Source organism: Odontesthes bonariensis, chromosome 23, assembly GCF_027942865.1.
Source record: "Odontesthes bonariensis isolate fOdoBon6 chromosome 23, fOdoBon6.hap1, whole genome shotgun sequence".
In the NCBI taxonomy this organism is placed as follows: domain Eukaryota; kingdom Metazoa; phylum Chordata; class Actinopteri; order Atheriniformes; family Atherinopsidae; genus Odontesthes; species Odontesthes bonariensis.
This window is the reverse complement of record NC_134528.1, coordinates 14,160,865-14,180,001: the sequence shown is the minus strand read 5'-3', so window position 1 is coordinate 14,180,001 and position 19,137 is coordinate 14,160,865. Positions and strand designations below refer to the sequence as shown.

Here is a 19,137-nt window from a genome sequence, read left to right as displayed (position 1 = left end):
GTGAAAAAAGTCTATGATATGAATTAGTCATCCTGTCCTGCAGAGAGGTAATATTGAACGCAGGTCATCCAGAATTATCAAAGGCAGGCAGCATGCAAATGCTGTTTCACTTTGTTTCTGTTGGCGAACAACACTGACGCCCAGCAGCTCCATCTCAGTTTGTGGTGTTTAAAGTTTTGTTTCGGGCTCAAGAAAGAGTCATTTTCTGCCGGACATTATATTCATCGTTTCCTCAGGTAAGTGTCTCGTGTGGCAGAATGTGCTAGTACACAACACTACTAACGTTTCAAAGCTTTGTGGGAAAAGATGTCTGTTAATCGGTGAGCTGTAAGTTTCACAATAACTCGAAGACAGAAGTTAAGCACAGGAACTGCGGCCAACTTTTAATGGTATTATCATGCATTTAGTTTGAAAAGTTGAAAGCTCCTTTAGTGTCTTTAAATTTAAAGCCATTTTTTTCCTTTTGATCACCAAAGATTTTGAACTGCCGAGGTATTTCTATCAGCTCTGATTAGCCATGCACGTGTAGCAAAGCACTCTTCACTCAGCAGGGAATTGTAAAGGCAGCTTAAACTTTTAGCAGAAACTGACACCTTCTCTTAATCAAAACAGCCCTTCATGTAACTCTTTCCTCCCATTTACTGAACTAGTAAACTTTCTCTCGGAGGCTTGAGTTTCTGCCCTCGACTGCGTGCACTCAACATTTCTCTTGTGGCCTGAATAAAAACAAAGATGATCGGGGTCGACTCGTCGCATCATCACAGCACAGGGATGGTAAAAACATGTGGAGTGGATAAACAGTTCTGAAGTTTCTTAGCCTTGGCACTATTTCTCACTGGTTGTCATTTTATGTTGCGGTGTCAATTTCTGCATAATTCCACGGTGCATTGGCTTGGCTTGATTTGATTTAGAGCTGCAACTTTCAAGGAAATTGGGCTTAGGGTATGAAAGTTCACACTTTCTTGCCTCAAGGCAATTGATTTCTCTTGAGCTTGATTTTAGTGCTGAAGCAATAGCATCACTGCGTGTTGGAACCATGTTGTGTCACAGAGGTCTAGCATTCAAACCCTGGTGCAGGCTCAGTTTGATTTGAACATTTTAAAGTGGCAGAATTTGTTGACAAAAACAATGAATCGCCAGCAATTTCATAATCATTTATCGCGGTGTAGTTTGCTTATTACCTTTACAGAACCTAATTGTTTCACAAAGTAAATAATTGCTATTGAAATGATTAATTTCTCGCAGTATAATTTTTGATCCGTTTGATCCTAAAGAGTCTGTAAAATGTAACGCTACATTTTAATGTCTGTTTTATTTTAAGAGGCTTTCAGACAGTTTAAATCCTAATAAATTAGATTACAATTAAAGAAGTATTCCACAGATTTGTTTTTTCCCTCTTGTGAACATTTGTATAACCTGCTCTTCAGCTCTGAAAGAGCTTTGCAGAGGCTGAAGAAATGGATGGTAATCAAGGAATATTGTCTCAGCTTGAGTCCAGGGACTTCATTTCAACAGACCCTATGTTACAAAGTGGTTTGAAAGACATGGGCATTAATCAGACTGTGAGGTGTAGCTGTTGGAACAATTATGGAAAATGTAGTCTCCAGGATTTCTGTCCGAAGACCTGCTTCACTTCTGGCCTTTTTCTATATATTTTTTCAGTGTTTCTGTTGGAAGTCTTGATGGAAATGCAATACTACACAAATAGACAATTGATATTTCAACAAATTGTAAAATTGTAACGTCATATCAAATCAATCAATCAAACTTTATTAATGTATCACTTTTCATACCACTTTTTAGCTCCAAGTGCTTATGTATATAAAATCCGTCCCTGTAGAACCAACTTTAGAGGCATACTATGTAGAATTTTCTTTGTAAAGAGATGAACAAACAAGCTTCGTTGTGTACTCCGTGAACTATTTTGGGGGAACTTTACCTGAATTAGAGATGAAATATTCAAACTTAACTTCTTTGCTTTCTTTGGATTGAAAGCTAACCCGTTTGTCATTGAATGCAACATAATGAGAGCAACGTTTTCAGTACGAGACTGACCAAAGTTTGTCACAAAAACGTGTAGTAAATCAGGTAAATACATTTTGATCTACCGATTGTTTCACAGTGGTCATGCTCTGAAAACACAGACGCAAACAGCTCTGCACAGTTCTGCAGGAAGCAGCTGCGTCAGTTGAGTTGAAGTAAAAGTCCACTTTCTACCAGTGGAGCACGTAGGCGTGCGTCTGACCAGGGTTATTACCCACATGTTTGCACTTTCATTTCAATTTGCTTTGTGTCCACACACCCTCTGCCTAAAGTAGGTGAGCCAAAAACAAGATAATAACAAGACAACAAGACGGGAAGAAGGTAAATTCCAGCACAAAACTAGAAATACAAACTTCTACCAGGGCTCACTTTAGTGTGAGTCTGTGCTGCTTTGCGAGGATTTTTTTTACATTACTTCAAGCCACATATTGGCAAAAAACATCCCGAGGACTGGAGGCGGTTCGTGGATCATCTCATTCGGGCCAACAATGACCTCAAATGAAAACCAATCCCCTCGTAAGTGTCAGGTCATAGGCGGTGCTGTATGGTTGTAATGCTAAGATGTTATACTTGTGTTAATGGAGTACAATAGCATGATTTTTCTTTTAAAGCAAATATGCTAACTATGCAACAGTTTGTAATTAATGTGAAAAAATGCATGCCTATGAACACATTTATATACATGCAGTTATACAAGCTTACAAAACCAAGCAAACTTGTACCAAGATGGGGAATTTTTTGAAAGACTGTATGATAGAGACAGCTAGCACTGCGTGTGCATATTCAAATCAATTCTCCATTGAGTGACCCTTCATTTACTTTAAGAAAAATTGACATCACTCTGAGGATAACATAATGAAGCCGAGAGTAGTATTTTTGTTTGCAGCTGCGGCAACTTTTTATTCTCGGTTCATTTTATGTTCAAATTTTGTAAACTGCTCAAAAAGCTGTTGGTGTTTTCATCTGTGTGACCATCATATTGCAGTTTTAGTTAGATGATTAAAATAACTAATGAGAATTTAAAAAAAAAAGATAACAAGCACAAGTAATTAACACTTTTTTCTGCCACATGTTCTCCTGTTTGGCTGGTGCTAAGCACACAGTCAAAGGTTGTTATGAGACTGACTTTAAGCAGCCCCATGTCCTCAGCTCTGAGCAGTGGGCAAAGAGCTCCTGCATTGAGTTTGACAGCCTTCACACAATATTGTGCAAGGGCGCTCCCTTAGCTTCTCATGCTGGTTAAATGTAATATGGCAGATGGATAGTATTTGCAGGGAGAGTGGGGGTCTCACCCTCCCTCTCACTCCATTTTTTTTTTCTTTTTCTTTTTCTTTTTGTCGTCTCTTGCCAGTACCTCGGACATTTCAAGGGGAAGAAATATGTATCAAATTAACTCTTAGCAACGGGGCCTCTGAGCTCTCTGCCCTTGTCTTTTCAGCAATCAGAGCTTTGTTATTTTAGTCTTTCAACCAAAACCAAACTGGATTCAATGGCCTCAGCAATTACCTGTAATTTTCCAACCTGGTGCACTAGCTTTCACTGGAGTAACTTTGAACAGTGAAAGATTGTCTCCTCAGTTCCTCATTTTAGTGTTCAAGTTAAGTGTGCTAATTCATTTGCCTCTCCAGAGTGGCACATTTGGAAATGCCCGCTTCCCAGCAGCAGGAATGTCTGTGGAGATTTGGTTTGGTCTGTGCACAACCTCAGAGTTGCTGAAACTAGACACCCCTCTGCGGTGTCGACACTCCGACACTGAATCTCTGCTTTATACATCTGACCCATAAATTAAAACGTCCTTTCAAGCCAGTTCAGGAGAGACAAATCTGAAGCCCTGACATCTGTTTTCACATGGTGGACTTATCCCATTTTTTCCAGCCAAACACCCCCCTCCCTACCCACCCAACAAACTCACTTTTCCATTCCCCATCCTGTCCTCAAATTGTGTAAGAAACTACAGGATATCAACTGAAAGTATGTGTGTTTGTATAAGCCAGAGTGATGTTTCCCCTTCTGAGGTACTGAAGGAGAGAGAACTGCTTGCACTAAAATGCTAATTAAGTGCAGTGTGGCAGACAAGGACACTTGAGAGTGTGCGCATTAACAAATTTTAACTCCCTGCAAACCAAACAGTTTGTATTGGGCTAATCTCATCATGATGGAGGCAAGAACAACAGTAGGACCCAAAGAGAGTACGAATCTAGAGTTGCTGTAGGACATAAATTGTAAGACAAAGGAGCTTGGCTTTGTTTCACATGACGAAGATTACATAGTTTTAAGAGGAAAAAAATCCTCTTTTCTAGCTTAATTTCTTTCATTTCATCTGTTCACAGAGGCAACATATGGTATCTGTAAGGGAGAAACAGTTTGTGCTATGCAGTGAATTATTTTGTGGATTAGTATTGGCATTTAGACGCTCTTGGCTTTAAATCTAGTCTGTTTTAGATCTTAAGTACATTCCTTGGCATCCCTCTCCCCTGCTCAGGCCGGCCTCCTAACCCGGCCAACACATTTTTGAAACTGCAGAGCTTAACAGGAGCTCAAAATGCAGGCATTTGAAGAGACCCTGATGCTGATCCGGAATTAATTTTTACTGAGATGCTGCCTAAATCAAACCAGTTTCTCCAATGCCGTGATGCCAACAACACCTTAACCTCGAGGTTTAGGTGTTGTTGTTTTCAGAGCAGAGTTCTCTGAGGTTGACATAATTACGATCTCTGCAAATTGCATGCTGGTAGTGTGACACACCTTCCCCTCAAGCGCTGCTGCCGTTGGCTCTAATGTCTTGTTTAATGTGCTCTGATTAAGATGACTTTGGCCATGTCTATTTGGTTTTCCACACGACCTTCGAGCTGCATCTCCGTTTTTCACATGGTGCACAGGAGACTGTTATTATGACCCCAGGGAATAATATCCTCTGGCTTGAAAATTGGCATATATCTAACCCATAGAAAATGTTTTAGCAGAAAATACTGCAGCAGTTAGTAAGTGGTGGCTCCGTCCAGTTGTTAAAACCAGCGTTTGTGGCACATTTATGTTGCCCTGGAGATCCTTGCCGGCATGATAGCCCTCTTTCCTCACCTTTAAGCGGCCTTTAAAAGCACTGCCCTCCCTTCTGTTTCCAGTACAGCTGGCCTCCCTCCAGCCCCCTCAGAAGAAGTGGATGAATTCCTAGATGTCTGATAAGCTTCACCAGAACATGATTCCTAATGGAAGAGAGAAGAGGAGGCAGATGCTATCGGCGTGCTTGAATCGCCTCACACCCGGATCAAACATCCTGAAAGTGTAGCGAATGCCGAATCACGTAGTGAGGTTGTTACACATTTATCTGCTCTGTTGGTTTAATTGAACTTGTTTTCAAATGAAACCAACTGGCCATTTCAATGCAAACAAAACATCATTAGTATTGTGAAAATCCCAGTTGCTTTGTAGCTCCTTTCCAACTAATTTCCCTTTGAAATTAAAAGCCTCAAATGAGCTCTTTTCATCCTTGTAGTTTTTTCCCTCCTCTCAAGGCACTTTGTGACACCATTAATCACTTACCTCTGTTTGTTTGTCCTCTTTCTTTTTCCTGTTTATCGAGCCAGAGACTAACACAGATCCGCGCCGCCCCCCCATCGGGTGTGAAGGTCTGTGTGTTTGTGTGTAAAACAGCGGGACCTTCAGGATCAGGGAGTAAAATATACCTTGCAACACTAGCATAGCACGCTAGAGGTGTCTTGATGGAGATGGAGTCATACTGAGCTAATGAAGCTCCAAACCTCAGCTATCGATCCACCTCACAATGGTGCTTTACAGAGATAACAGAGGAGGAGAGCAGTGTGCGGCATCACACGCGCTCTGATCTGTGTGACATCTAATTCTGTGTAATGAACCCAGTGCACCAGAGAGCATGATGGGGGGTTTGTCTATGGTAATGACAGGGATAGCATGGCCTGGGTGGCTTTTTGAAAAGCTTTGAAACACTGCTGGTTTGCTCACAAGGCTGTCCCGTACAAAAAGGAATTTGCTGTTGTGTGTCTGTCCTAGAGCAGAAGCCCTAACTGTGTTGCTGTTCTTGAGTGTTCTACAGTTATATTTTGGTGGAGGTGTTTGTTTGATAAAAGCCCCTTACCTGAACTGAGGTCTCAATACACATTAACCTTCCCTCTACTAAAACTCAGCCTTGACAAATTGTTGTATTCGTTGTATTTCTCTCTACAGCATTTTGTGATCTTTACCTTAAAGTTCCCAAAGTGTCCTTATCTCGGTTATTATTTGGCCCTATGTACTGTAAATACAATAGCTTTGAAATGGCAAATAATATGACCACTGTTCCAGCTCTGATTGTTGATAGATAAACTGTGAGCCCTGTATCAGACTAATGATGCAGTTTGCAATCTTGAGGTGTGACTGTACCGAATAGGGTGAAGACAAACAGGGAGGATAATGATACCAAGGATGCATTCACACTTGTAGCTTAAATTTAGTTAACATTCCTACTGGCATTTTTTTCTTTTTTTGTATTAATGTTAACCCAACAGATCTGACATAAACAGAGCAGAATTTCTAAAACAATTCCTTTTGTCAGCTTGTTGTGCTTGTTAGATTTGTGTACATTGTGCCATTTTTAACTGCTGAAATTTAATGTGAAACTTTTAAAATGTATAAAAGCACCAGGAACGTCTTATTTGCTGCAAAGGAAACCATTGTTCTGATGCCTGTAACGACGCTCTAACGACTTGAATGAAGTCAAATCAAAGAATAAAGGTAATATACCTTTTTAGTGTACAAGTTGATGTTTGTTGCGTATTGGTATTAAATTCAGTCATGAACCAGAGGGTCTTATCAGCCACAGCTACATGTGGGACATGCAGGCTACAATCAATGAACCCGATGAAACTGTTAATTATTTACACTATTTTTTTTAGTCCCAACATTATATCCAGTTAAGAGACCAAATAACACTAAAAAGTGTTCAGAATTCAGAGTGTTATTCTTGTAATTTGTATATCTTGAAATTCTAATAGTTCACCAGTGGATCTTATCCTCCTCCGATTTACAAATTATTTTACAGCAGAAAAAGCCAGATGTGTCTTGAAACTTTGTTTTAACCTTTTCTAGTCCTGCTCTGCCTTTTGGTGGAGCACCTTTTTTTTTCCAGTGACTTTACTGTGTTATGTTCACATTTTGTGGAAGTAAACCTCTATACCACTAACTTTAAGTACATAATACTGAGAGTGAGTATATGTGATGCCATTACTTTTTCAATACGTGATATGTCTTCCATGAAATGACATCCAAGCCATTGTTTAAAAAGATTGTTATTATTCCTCCAAGGTAGGAAAAAGATGCAAAGATGAAAAGTAATTTTAAAAAGAAAAGCTTTCTTCCATAGCTTTTTCCTCAATTTACACATTAAAGGATGAATCAAAAAGTAGAGGAAATTTATGTTGCATAGTATGCTTCACATTATACAGTAAGGGAGACGTTTACCATCATATAGTCCTGCTTCATTCATTATTAACATAGAAATATTGAAAAGCTCCCTGAGACAAATTCTGTGATTTGTGGTTGCATAAATAAACTTGTCTAAGATCTGGGGATTTGATTTAATCTAGAGCAATTGCAGTGGAGATAATTCCTCTCTTACTGAGGTGGTGATGGTTTAAATTCCCTCCATCATTCCTGAGTAATAGGAAGTGTCAAAACCTTCATGACACACTACTTTGAACACTCCCCCTTATCCCTGCTGAATTAAAATAGACTTGGAAAAAAAGCTTTTTCTTTTCCATGACCACCTCTGCTGCTGGTTCAAATGAAAATGCCCTTCCCAAAAATAGATCATTTCTACCCTTCACGTGTCCACTTTTATTTTAAGCCTGGTGACACCATGCCATCCATCACCTCTAGCTTTTAACATGTGAGCAGCCCCAGGGAAAAGACTGATACAATGAAAGGGAAGGGGAAGTGTAAAAAAGCATGCTGTTACTGAGTTGTTAGGCTCTCTACAGTTAAATTGCAGCTAATTTCATCTCAGAGTAGCATTTAGACATTTTCTTTGTCTGAGTATAGTGGAAGTTGCTCCTCTTTTTTAGGGTAAGCACTGAAAATTGATGCTCTGCTGTTCCAACTCTTCCCTCAAATGACCACTTGACATGGCCAGACATCACTCTGTGTTATTGTCTGCCAGGAAAATGCATTTCTGAATGCTTTATTGAATGTTTTGGCTGGTTGGAAATTGTACAAAGTGTACCCAGCACTTTGATCATCTTGACCTGGAAATATGATAGTCACCCCACTTCACAGGGCTCTCTGACACCTGGGAAACTGGATCCGGCATTCTTGATACATGATCTGCACTGCAATCCTAAAGACTTAACTTCTCTTGTTTCGTAGACAGCAGACTGTACTGGTGGTAACTGGAATTTCACATGGCTAAGACTGAGGCTTTTTTTTTTTTTATTTAAGTCCCCACAACCCAATTGAGTCATACATTTTGGAGTCTGGTGGGAAAAATACACAAGGCTTGTTAGTCAAACAAACAAGTGTTAAGACTGCATATGAGTGTGTACACTGAAGGAGAGATACAAGGCAGGTCTGTTTTAGCATTTTCATTCTCTTTTGGGTTAGTTTACTGTTTTTTCTGTAAGTTTTCACCTAAGACAATAAACTTTAGCATTATTTAAAATAGAAAACCATAAGCTACAAGGGGCACTTTACATAGGCGGTTATTTTGCACTGCAAATTTTATTTGCTCAACAATAGCTCAAGAATAATAATTCATTGAACACTAGACTCTCTGTGGCAGAATTAGAGATACTTTTGAACTCTGCTGCACAGTATCCTGTTGGAAATCCAGATTTGTTTTAAAGAAACGACTATTTTCTCTTGTGATGCTATTTTTCTATCTTTCTTTTGTTCATGTTAACAGTTTGAAGCCATTCTCGTGAATGTATTATGCAGAGTGTGTGCAGAAAGGATTTGAGGGTTTAAATAAGAGGAAATATTAGACTATAGTAACATTTTTAAGTTATACATGTTTATATTCCATTTGGAAATGAATTGATGTGTTGCTGAGTAATTTTATGTGTTGGCATTGGCAGTGGTGCTGAGGTTAGAAATAAATTGCGCTGAGCCAGTGTGTGATTAGAGAAACTGCTTCACGGCGCTTGAAGTTCACCACCCTTCAGGATACTTGATCGAGCCCCCGGCCTTTGATCAGTGTTAACATTACAGTAACCATGACAGTTTATTTTCAGCTACGAAAAAAAGACCATTTGTGTCAAAGAACAATCCCCCCTTCCTCTGACACGTTTGGCACACTGCAAAAGAAAAATGTCAAGGTCAGAGATGGGCCATTAGCCCAGAGTGAGTTCCTTTTGTGATCCCAGACCCATTGAAAACACCTATTTAGTCCTCAACAGATGGTACCGTGCCACAGCAACCACAGGCTTGACCTAGGCCTTATCTGAGAGACATTTCCAAAAAGAAAACATGCAAGACCTAAGGAGAAAAGAGAGTGCCCATGTAGAGTGAATGACACCTTGAATGCATAGGAAAAAAGTCACCTGCTTTGCACAGCACTATTGTAATGCCTTGTACATTTGATTGACTTCACAGTCACCCTCCATTCATTGGTATTGTACACTTTTCTTTTCCTTTTTCAGGTCGCTCCTCTGTTGCTGCAAATGTCATAGTGTTTTAATGAGAACTGCACTGTTCTCCACAATAGATGCTTTTCAGCCAGATTAAATGTATCACTGTGGGGAAACTTGCCTTTCCTCCTCTCCTCCCCTTTGGCCCTATTGTGACACAGTGGTTTTACAGAGCAGCTTGTTGCTGAAAAACAAGGTTAAGAAGATCAGTATCAAAGGAGGAGTGTTTTTGTGTGGCTTGCAGGAGAGTCTCGCTTCAGGTTTCCACCTGAAACACAAAGGTGTTTTCTTACCTGATTTGTATTCATTCACACAATGAGTGGGTCTGCCTCTCCAGTTTCCAAGTAAGGAGATTCCAGACAAGACTTTTGTTCACCCTATCATCGGATACGTGCGTGTTGCTTCCTCCAGTACGAGCCTTGGAGTCCAGCCACAGGCTTTGTCGGATTTTTCCTGCTCTTTTTCCTCTTCTTTGTTGCTCTGTGTATGCTCTAAGAAACTGTTTTAGACAACTGTTTGAGCACTGCTGTTGATTTTCTGTCTTTCAGCTCCGCTGTTAGGTTAGTAATATAAAGCTATCTCACTCTGGAGCTGCCCCGTCAGAATCCAAAATCCACAAATTAGCAGTTATGAAGGTTTCAGTTCATAGCAGCCTGTCACAGTTCAGTCCATTCTGGCCCATGTTACACTGTCAAAACACAGATAATGCTGTCTGAGAAGTGATTCTGAGCCGAAAAATCTTTTTGACTCATTTGATGTCAGTAAAACTGCTGAAAACCTGAAGTAGTAAATATTGTTGTCTTCTTATGTCTGTTTTAGGGTTTTTTCCTGACTGTTTCCCCGGAGTCAATCCTCAAGGTGGCAAAGCACGCTTCAGACAACAACAAAATCTTCTGCATGAACCTCTCAGCACCATTCATCAGCCAGTTCTTTAAAGAGCCCTTGATGAAGGTTATGCCTTACGTTGACATCCTGTTTGGCAATGAGACGGTGAGTGAAACAAAACATATGTTCAGAGCTCCTCGGGAGAGATTTTCTGCATTTCCAGCACTTCTTGAGTGTTTATAGCCACCTTGCATAGGTGAAAATATACAGTCAAAACTGTAAATATGTTTTATTTTTCAGTTATTCAGTTAGAATATGTAAAAAAAAAAAACTTTAATTACACTCCAAACTAAAATTTTATGACTTTTTATTTTTAATTTTATGACTGTCCCACTCTTGAATGAACTACTTTAAAACTTACTGGATGCATTGCTATGAAATTTGGTAAAAAAAAAGCTCATGCCTTTAACAGGATGTATTGCAGTGACTCTGCGATCGGTATGACTTTCCTCTTGAACATATTTGGGGTTGTCATATTTCTTTGCGACCACATATTTTCAAAATAATAATAAAAAAAAAAAAGCCATCACTATTTGCCGAAGATCCAAGCAAGCAATGCAAATATGAAAAAAGGTGGTATGAGGACACTGCAAACCAGTGATTGGTCAGAGGGAATCATCACCCTGTCCACATATCAGCATTTCTGCAGCTGCAGCTGAACTCCTGCATATATTAGCATCATTTATTCTTCTTAGACGATAGAGGTAGGTACAAATGTGTGGATACACTCAACATATAGTGCTCATAAACCTAAAGCACGGATTTAAACATTTTTTTCTTCACCTGGGGGGGAGCTCTGTAGCAGGCAGTTATGTTAGGGCATGTTTGTGTACTGTGTGTCATGGACATTTCACATTTTGCTGCTTTGGTAATCAGCTGATGGTGATTACCCCCGCTGAAGGGATATTATCTGCATCAGAAACTAACTTGGAGAAAAGTACCTGGTACGCAAGTACAATGGAGTGAATTTGAGCAGTACTGTGTGCTGGAAATACAGGATTAGGAGATAAAAATGTAGAGCACTGTGCCTCTACATTAGCACATTAACCTACTTATATTAGAATTGAGTCTCTTTTTATCTGTCATCACTAAATGCACTGCTTGTATTTAAATACATCTGAAAAAGAAACTTGTTTTTTATGTGGTGTACTACGTAACTATATTTTTTCTAGTGCATGTAGACATAACATATTTGATTGAATATATTAACTGAATTAAGTTCGGAACACCCAAAGGTGGGCCCATGAAAACATAAAATTTCAGTGATGTAGTGGGGTGTGATGCAGAAATGTTTTTTTATAAGATTACACTAATATCTTTCTTGGCTGTTTAGTGCAGATCAACAGAGTTTTGTCTTTAAGAAAAGAAGACAAGGTTATCAGAATGAAAGATTTGTTTTGAACATACTATAATGAGAAAAATAATGCAGAGGATACTGCAAGTAGATGCATGTCAAGCATCTGGTAGGATCTAATGAGGTTATCTTTTTGAAGTGCTCCCAAGATATGGGTTGGGCAAAAACCTTTCCTGAATGGATTCATTTACTGTACACAAATCCAACCTTTGATGGCTTTACTAAAGATATGGTCTCAAAACCCCTTAAAACAAAGCACAAAGAGTTGCCTGCTTTCTCCTTTATTATTTCTATTTTTTACAACTGAACCTGTAGCCAAGGCAGTAAGAACTCATGCAGGAATATCAGGCATTGTAATTAGGAAAACTGATCATCGCATTTCTTTACATGTGGGCATTCGTTTTCTTCCAAACCTAAAAAAAAAAAATCTAATGGCCATGTGGAAATGAGTGATTTTCAGTGTGTTTTCAAGCTAGGCAAAGTTTATCATCAAACAGTATATGTTTAGGATTTAAATCAAGGTTGCCATGAATTTATTGCATGTATGATTCATGATACAAATTATGTAAAGATTAAACGCATCCAGTAGTCATTTTGGATCCAGATTAAATGCCTCTGAACTGTCTGAGTAATACAGAATCAAAGGGTTGTGCATACTTGGTGGAAGTCAAGGCCCTTTGAAGGCTTCATGCATTTAATTAACGCCTTATGGTTTCAGTTTGTTTAAAGCTAAACCAAAATTCTGTGTCCAATGTTTGATTCCTCTAATTGTTCTTCTCAGTATTCATTAAACTTCTCACTTATTAGTGCCCCATAAAGAGATTAATAGAATTAGCTCACCGATCATTCATCTCAATCTCGTCACCATTTCATGCCGGTTGAGCTATTGATTTTGCTCAGCTTTATGGAAGTGAGTAGCTAGTTTGAGGTCAAGCTGTGGTCACAGACTGCGGTACTGCTGGGAAGTATCCTCTAACAGGCTAGATGAGCTTGACTCTGAGGCACCACCTGGACAAACTGCACCTTTGGGGGTGAGGGAGGAGAGTGGATGCTCACTGGACTGAGCTCGCTTCCCCACTGCTAAAGCTACTTAACAGAGCCCTGCTTTCAGGATAGAGATGGGGTCCACACACCAGGACAGAGCTGGAAGAAATGGCTCAGCATACGAGGATTTATTGCCGTTGCTGACTTCAGCTTTTTCCTCTTTTCTTTCTGCTGCCAACATAAGACCTCCCTTTTACATATGCACCTCTCTCTCTCCCTCTCTTGCACCCTAATTGCTGTGAGGAAGAGTTCAGTCTGCTAAACCATGGTGTGTATTTGGAAGCATTATGCATTTTCAGGTGGGTGGTACTGTAACTGTTTGCTTAAGAAGTTTGCTCACACCTCCAGTCATTAATGACTCTGGATAATTGCAGTGGATGTTTGTTGAAGGAGATTATCTTTTTTGAGACCCTGTTAGGGCTTGCTCCTTGGAACTGAACCTGGTTTCAGGGTTTTCAGAGTTTTAGTGAGAGACAGAGCAGATATTCACTGCACAGCTGCCTTAAGCAGTGAGGTCTTCAAGGCTCAGTGTAAGACTAATGCCTGTCCAGTGTGTTTTGACTCCTTTTGGCCCCCCTCCACCCCAGTGTTGGCTGCTGGGAGGAGGGAGTAGGGAATGACTGCTCATATAGTCAAGCCCCAGACCTCCCATTGTGCACAAGCCAGACAAGGTTGGCGGTCATGCAGTGGTGCATGATGAGTGACAGGCAACAGGGCTGCCTCACCCACGCTCACCCCTTCCAGCCCGCCTGGTCGTCCTCTCACCCCAACTTCCACCCCCCAATGTGATGGATAAGCCTCAGCCCGCGATGCTTTCATAACAAGTCAGTGGCAGTCAGCATCACGCAGTCTGACTCCTATTGCCTCGCAGAATGTGCCATAAGGGAAGGCTAATGTGTCTGCCTGTCTCTGTCTTCCTCTCCCACACTCACTGAGTCACGATACACGGCTAAACTCACTGTGGGAAATATGTTTAAAACAGCTATAGGATCTCATGTTTTGAAGGTGACTAAGACTAAATTTGAGCAAATTAGTTTTTAGAACCAAGTACTGCATTATTTGTCAAAGCTAGGAACTTAATTCAACCTGATGACAATTCTCTTTTAATAGTTTGATATTTCTAAGAGACTTAGAAAAATGTCAATAGTCTTGTTTCTTCTCCTGTTTTTTGCCCGCTTCTGAAATGGAAATGTGTCTGTGTTTCTGACTGAGTCTTCTCTGGGTAACTTTGCTATAACTCGATCCTGCTGGAGCTTGTTTGAAACCTGGCATCAGCACGGCCTGGCCTATCGGCAGCCTTGTGCTTATATAACAGTCTCCCGTCCATCCTGTAATTACTGCCTTTTTGGGGCATAGTGAAGTGTCTGTTCCTTCGCTGTTGGTGGGGGGGGTCTGGAGAGCGACGTTTTTTCTGGGTTGCCAGGGCCTCTGAGATGATGCCGACAGAGGCACAGAGACATCAGAGGCTACTTCACTTAATTGGCAAACATGTCGTGTGATAACCTGGGAACAGCACAGCCCTAATTGAGTCCTCCTGTGCTGTCCTCCTCTGACTACCTGACATGGAACCCAGGGCATTACATTTCCCTCGGTTTAATGGCCGCAGTTAATTAGGCCCGAATGAGGGAATCATTACCGCTGGAAAAACCACATGCCAGTGGATTCGCTGATAAAATTAGCCACAATTTGCTTTTGCTATTTGAGCATATGAGATAAACCACACAGTGGGATCATTACTGGTGGATTTGTATTGTGGAATTTAAGACATATCATAGGCAAGTGGAACGATTACTCAAGACTTAGTTAATTGCCTTCGCTGATGTTTTTTTAAGCCAGGAATCAAGGTTTCTCAATTAAGATAATTTCATGCACTTTGGCTTTTTTTCTATCTTTGCAATTGTTTAAAAAAATGTGCTTCCTTAATAAAACAGCTTAGTTTTTGGCCCCACATACCATACCCAGCAACCTCCTAACTCCTCTGCCATTAACATTATATACCACCCCCATACATGGAGCTCCACACGACTTCCATTGCTGTTCGATGCATTCTGCAGCTCCATTCTCAGAGGGAGGGTATTTATATGGGTCTCAGGTCCGTCTTCCAAATGAGAGACAGTCTTTGTAATTGAATACTCAATAGGTGAGCCATTTAGCAAAAGTGGAAATGGCATTCAGCTATGTATTAATGTACTTTGCTGAGGCAAAAGAAGCCATCATCATTTCAGTGTTCAAGCTGTTTTGAAAGAGCATTTAGCCTGCCATCTCTCCAGGCCATGAGAGCAAAATGACACAGATTTCTTCCTCCTCTACTTTGTATGAATGTTCCTTGCCTAATATTTTATACAGTTTTCTTGCTTATTTTCCCACCCATCTCTCGACACCTCTCCCTGATCTAGGTGGAGGGATACAAGCAGCTCTGCAGAAGGTTATTGTCATGAAAAGCCCCTCGAGCCTTCTGGCTCTCAGCCCCATTTTTCTCCATCTGCATGCAGTGTGTGTGTTTATGTGTGAGAGGGGGTTGCTCTAATGATTTTTCCAGGACAGGCTGAAGTGGATGTGCAAGTGTGTGTATATATATATATATATATATATATATATATATATATATATATATATATAAATACATACATACATGTGTATGTGTGTGGGATTTGGTAGATAGGGGGGGGGGGGGGGTGCAGGCGGAAGAGATACATGAGCAATATGGTGTCATTTCGTAATATCTCTCCAGATTCGTCATCTTGCTTTATTTGTTTGATAGACTGCTTGGGAGCCTTATCTCTGTGGCGAGGCCTGTTGCTGTTTATCGCCTGGGTGACGTGCACGGGACTGTGGAAGTACGTGCTTTCTGCTGTCAGCATGTGTGGGTGATGGCAAGTTCACTAAACACCCCTAAGGTTATGAGGGGTATTATCATGGAAAAAAGAAAACAGTTGGAGAAGGAATTTCGCCTTGACAGCTCACCCACAGCGGACTCGAGATGTACTCCTCGATGGTAGCTTGGGGAAAATATCTTGTCACACTGCCTAAAACAAAGAGATGCGAGAGCCAGATTAGCGCATGACCAAAACAGCTTCCCTTTTAGGCTCTTCTTCTCACTCGTCCTCCTGTCAGAGCTGTCTGCGGAGCACAGGGAAGAACATGAGACATTAACCTCTATGTGTTTATTCACGAGGCCCCACAGGCCAACTGGGAGGATGAACATAGAACCATCTCTAAAGCTAGTGAAGTGGAACAATCACAATGTGTCATTGGTGGAAAAGACATGAGGTATTAGCTGCTGCTCTCCTTTGAGTCTTTCACAACTGGATTTTAATTGAATATGCTATTTCTGCGATGACTCACATGCCTTCTGTTCAGAGCCAGATTATTTTGACCTTCAGTGTGATGTCAGTGAGTTCTATGATGAGTCATAGAGCACAGCTGAGATGATTTGCTAAATGCAAAAGCTGCTTTGTTTTTAGTTTTGCCCTTTTATGTACTTGGGTTGTTTGTTTTCAGCCCCACGATCAGAATCTCCCCAAGATGCAAACTGAAGCCGACGACTTTTTAGACTAGTAACAAGGAATCATCCTAAATTGGCGTTCATTGTCGTTTCCATTGAATAGCTTTGGAGAACTGAAACCACTTTCATTAGGATTTACTCAATTTTAAGTTGAAATGCTAACCCTGAGGTTAAAAGGAAAATACCAGTTACTTCTAGAATACAAAGCAGCCTTCGGTACTTAGTGTTGGCTGATACCACTTGCTGGAGGAGGGGATGTTGTAAGCGGCGTGCACAGAAGCACAAGACACTGATGGTTAGTGCTATGGTTAAAAATAAACCCTAGCAAACTGGCTTGTGTCCCAGCTGTTTTGTCATCCAATCGTCTCTTTCAAAGAGCTTCATCTGTGACTGTGTTTGCCATTCCATTCATTGACTTTCTGTCTTTCAACGTGATTGACAAAAGTTTGGAAGACACTTTATAAAAGTCAAATATAATCTGTAGGCAGTACTACATCTCCTTCTTCTTCTCACGTTGGACTAAGAGCTAACTGGATGCAGACACTAAAAATCCTAGCCATGTAATCATGAACTCTTAATGCAAGTCTTAAAAACTGCAACAAAACACTGAGTAATAAACCAGCAGCAAGTTCAGGCTTTAATCATTTGAAGAATAAAAAGTGTGAATAATCATTTATCTAATGTATTTTTTACTCCTGAACGTCAAACTGGCTTTTACATCCCTTCAGTCCATCTGGGAGTACTGCGGCTGCAAACAAAAAAAGTCCCTTAAAAATCTGTATTTCTTGGGGAGCTCTCCAGTAACCTCCAGGAAGTCCCCAGAACTGTTTGGTTCAAATGTGCCTATGAACTCTCCATCCCATCTTGAATGACGTTAGGGTACATGCTAACTTCAGCAGAGATCTCTGCTGCACAATATATCCTTTATTTATATACATTGCCACGCTTCTTTTTATTCCCTGTTGTGATGGTCTTCTTTGATTTATTCCGATGTAGAGTTTATTTATTTATGTTACTTCCTGATAAAAAAAATGAAACATATGTGCTTCTATATGCTTCTGAAGTAACACAGTTAGCTTTTGAAGTCAGCAAACTGTTTTAAGCTATTTTCCCTAAGTGAAGCTGAAGTGTGCTTAATACAGCAAGGTTGCCTTTCATTGCTTATGTATTAAACTTTTCATTTCTAACAGGAAAATTGTGGTTTTTTTCTTCTTTCAAAAGGTGTTACAGCCAAAAAGATTGGAAACTCTTTCGCTCAGTCACATTAAGTGTCTCTACAATTAACCCATCAGTCTTTTTCTGTGTATATAGGCAGAGAGTCAATTCAGTGCAGAAAAAGAATGGCCTCTCTGACACTCCTCTGTTTTTCCTGGCTGTCTATTTGCGAGTCATGGTACTTTGGGAGCCAGCATGGCTCCACTGGAGGAGTCCGGCTAACCACTGTAATTGTGCCGTGCCGAAGCCGCCTTCCCCAGCCTGGGACTGAACCATGAAATATTTGAAAATGCCGGGGTTAAGAGAGGGGGGTCGTTGGCAGTGCAACATGAAATGTGAGACCACAGAGCATCTTTAACAAGGCAAATAGAAAGCCAGCCAGTCAGGCAGCCAGGGCACTTGGTGAAGCCCGCTGAAGTAGAATAATTATGGATGTAAGAGGAGATATTGCACTGGGAGCAGATCAATAGTGCCCACGTTCTGCTGGCGTTTAGATCAGTATATTTCTGTCACAGCAGGAGAGAATGCAGGATATCAGCTTGTTGCAATAGGAACTCACCGAAGTTTAAACACCGGCAAGCTTCCCAGATACCCTTACAATCCTGAGTCCTGTTCTACTCCCAAATCACTGTTGCTTAGAGTTTGGCTGCTTGCTTTTCTGCCATTTCCAATCCTCTTATCCACACAGTTGCCAGGAGGACTGGCCTTTGTCTGCGCATGATTGTATTCCTACAGCCCAGACGATACAGTCATGTTTTCCACAGTCATTTGGAGGGCTCGCCTATTCTCCCCATGGATTAAAAAAAAATCTGGATAAGAATCTGCTGACCCGTAATACCAAATCAATTTTTTGCACCTTGGATTATTGATCCTACCTCAAAATGAAATGATTCCACTATTTTATTGTTGCTGTATGGTGCCAAGTAGGTCCTTTCAGAAGAGCCATGTTGTCATTTTTGCTGTCTCTACATCATTTATCACCTTTTTCCGCATACATGTGAATTGATGTAGCCTCCTTGTTGAAGGACCCCTTCCCTCCATGCAGATTTCCATCTGGCAAATAACCATGTTATGCCACATAAACGGATAACACCCTGAATATCATCTAGTTTTTTGTATGGTCAATTTATCTTCACAAAGCTCTGATGTCCCTTGTGCACACAAACGGTTTGAATTATTTTTGAGGGCTTTTTTCCCCCCTCCCTGGGTTTTTCATCGTCTGAGGCATGCAAGTCTCTCCGGCGCAGATCTTTGTTTCTCATTAGGAGGTAAATAGAGCAGGCCAAATGCTCACATGTTTATTATACACAGGAGGGTATGGTCACTGTTCTCAACAGTTCTTTACAGGAAAAAGCTGTTTGCTTTCTTGACCTTTGTCTGCAAAAGCTTCAACCAAATGTTTGGTGAATTTACTGTATCATAAGCCAAGAGAGATCGAAGGACTGAAAGGAAGTAGT

General features: G+C 40.6%; 1 protein-coding gene across 3 annotated transcripts in view; it reads left to right on the top strand.

Moving 5' to 3' along the window:
• The window catches only part of LOC142373777 (adenosine kinase-like), a 117,656-nt gene that overhangs the window by 72,062 nt on the left and 26,457 nt on the right, over positions 1–19,137 (top strand). For all 3 annotated transcript variants that reach the window (XM_075457175.1, XM_075457176.1, XM_075457177.1), the window contains one exon: positions 10,497–10,667. In XM_075457175.1, coding sequence (XP_075313290.1) covers positions 10,497–10,667 — 171 coding nt within the window. The remainder of the gene's footprint in view (positions 1–10,496; positions 10,668–19,137) is intronic.